Source organism: Pygoscelis adeliae, unplaced genomic scaffold, assembly GCF_000699105.1.
Source record: "Pygoscelis adeliae isolate BGI_AS28 unplaced genomic scaffold, ASM69910v1 Scaffold102, whole genome shotgun sequence".
Taxonomy (NCBI): Eukaryota; Metazoa; Chordata; class Aves; order Sphenisciformes; family Spheniscidae; genus Pygoscelis; species Pygoscelis adeliae.
In genome coordinates, this window is record NW_008824228.1 from 92446 (window position 1) to 95082 (window position 2637).

Below are 2637 nucleotides of genomic sequence, written 5' to 3' on the forward strand. Positions count from 1 at the left end.
GGCCGCGGGGCCGGTCCGGACCGGTCCGGTCCGAGCTTCCGGGTCCCGTTCCCGGTCCCGCGCCCCGCGTTCCGCCGCCATGACGCTCTCCGTCTTCTTCGGGTGCACCTTCATCGCCTTCGGGCCGGCGCTCGGCCTCTTCCTCTTCACCATCGCCCGCGACCCGCTCCGCATCATCATCCTCATCGCCGGGTCAGTCCCGCGCCGGCACCGGGAGAGGCACGGGTGCCACCGTGGGCACTGGTGTGGGCGTGATGGGGGCACTGGTACTGGTATCGGTGCTGGTGTGGCACCGGTGCCGGTGCTGGTACCAGTACGGGTGTGACGGGGCGCTGGGTGTGATGGGGCGCTGGTACCGGTACTGGTGCTGGTACCAGTATGGGTGTGACGGGGCGCTGGTCCCGGTGCCGGTACCAGTATGGGTGTGATGGGGCACTGGTGCCGGTGCTGGTACCAGTATGGGTGTGACGGGGCGCTGGTACCGGTACTGGTGCTGGTACCAGTACGGGTGTGACGGGGAGCTGGTACCGGTGCCGGTGCTGGTACCAGTATGGGTGTGATGGGGCGCTGGTACCGGTGTCGGTGCTGGTACCAGTATGGGTGTGATGGGGCACTGGTGCCGGTGCTGGTACCAGTACGGGTGTGACGGGGAGCTGGTACCGGTGCCGGTTCTGGTACCAGTACGGGTGTGACGGGGCGCTGGGTGTGACGGGGCGCTGGGACCGGTGTCGGTGCTGGTACCAGTATGGGTGTGACGGGGGGCTGGTACCGGTGCCGGTGCTGGTACCAGTATGGGTGTGACGGGGCGCTGGTGCCGGTGCTGGTACCAGTATGGGTGTGACGGGGCGCTGGTACCGGTGCCGGTGCTGGTACCAGTATGGGTGTGATGGGGCGCTGGTACCGGTACTGGTGCTGGTACCAGTATGGGTGTGATGGGGCACTGGTGCCGGTGCTGGTACCAGTACGGGTGTGACGGGGAGCTGGTACCGGTGCCGGTTCTGGTACCAGTACGGGTGTGACGGGGAGCTGGTACCGGTGCTGGTACCAGTATGGGTGTGATGGGGCGGTGACTGGTACTTGCAGAGGCACAACGGGGGGATGAGTACCGGTGCCACTGTGGGCACGACAGGGGCACCGGTGCCAGTACTCATACTGGTGCTGTTGCTTGCATGACCGGGGCACCAATATTGTTCCTCTTACTGGTACAGTCATGGGCACGTTAGGGACACCAGTACTCATACTGGTGGTTGTGGTCATGACAGGAGCACCAGTACTGGCCCTCATACCCTTGTGAGTGTGACCGGGGCACCAGTATCTGTACTTGTACTGGTACCATTGCAGGCACAGCAGGAGCACCGGTACTTGTACCATTGTGGGCATGACAGGGGCACCAGTACTGGTATTGTACTGGTACGATTGTGGTCACCACGTGGCGTGGGCATGATGGGGAGGACACTGGCATCAGTAATGGCATGGGATCGGTGGAGCACTGGTACCAGTATCAGCGCAGGGTTGGTAGTGGTACTGGTGCATGCGTGCAGCAGGGGCACTGGTACCGGTACCACTGTGGGATCAGTAGGGTATGGTAGTGGAACCGGTACCGGTGTGGATATGAGCCTGGCGCTGGTACTGGTGTGGGCACAGCAGGAGCACTGGTGCCAGTCCTGGTTACCAGCAGAGGAGGAGTGCAGGCACAGCAGCAGCACCAGTATGGGCACCACCTGCCCAGCACTGGTACCAGAACGGCGCTGGTACTGGTAGGAGAGTGGGCGAGGCTGGGGCACAGCTGCCAATGCCAGTACCAACACAGAGGGGTGCAGGCGTAGTGCCGATGGGCACAGGCGTGGCACCGGCACTGGTCCTGGCACAGCACCGGTGCCAGCATCTCTCTCTCTTGCAGGGCTTTCTTCTGGCTGGTGTCACTGCTGCTCTCCTCCCTCATCTGGTTTATCGCGGTTAAAGCCAGCGACCCCCGGGATGAGCCATTGCAGAAGGGGCTCTTGATATTTGGGGTGATGTTCTCTGTGCTGCTGCAGGAGGCCTTCCGCTTCCTCTACTACAAGCTCCTCAGGTAAGGGCATCTCCTGCCCTGCTCCAGTGCTGCTGGATGGTCCTCCCATCCTCCCGGCCGTGGCAGGTGCCAGATTTCATCTGGGAGCTCCTGGGCTGGGGGGGATGCCAAGCGTGGCACCAAGGCACCTCAGTCCTGTCTGGGAGCGTGCAGGTGGTACCTGTGTCGGTATGTTGACCTCGAGTGGGTCTCAGGTGGTGGAGCAGAGCAGCCCTAAGGTCTGGAGGACCCAGGGCTGAGGTGGCTGGTAGTGTCTCCCTGAATCCGGGACAGGTAGACTGTGGGTTTGGGCTGCTGCAGGACGTGTCGCATCCTCTCTGCCCTGGTGACTACCAGCAGCAGTGCTCCCGCAGCTCAGAGGGGTGCCGGGGGGACGCCAGGCACCAGGAAATGCCCGCTTTGCAGCGTGGGGGCAGAGAAGGGTTAGGGATATGCCCTTGCCTCCTGGCAAGTCTTGTTCCTTTCTTAAGGATGGTTTTGTGTTAGCAGGGACAGCCTGAAGGTGGTTTTGGGGCTCTGGGGGCTGGCACATCACTGCCAGCCCGCAGCAAAGTCTCGGCGCAGCC

At 63.0% G+C, this 2637-nt stretch overlaps 1 protein-coding gene across 1 annotated transcript in view; it reads left to right on the forward strand.

The window, feature by feature from the left end:
- Positions 1–31: 31 nt before the first annotated feature.
- Positions 32–2637, forward strand: part of APH1A (APH1A gamma secretase subunit) — a 5948-nt gene continuing 3342 nt past the window's right edge. Inside the window, exons 1-2 of the mRNA XM_009334819.1 lie at positions 32–192; positions 1901–2071. Coding sequence (XP_009333094.1) covers positions 80–192; positions 1901–2071 — 284 coding nt within the window. The 5' untranslated portion in view covers positions 32–79. The remainder of the gene's footprint in view (positions 193–1900; positions 2072–2637) is intronic.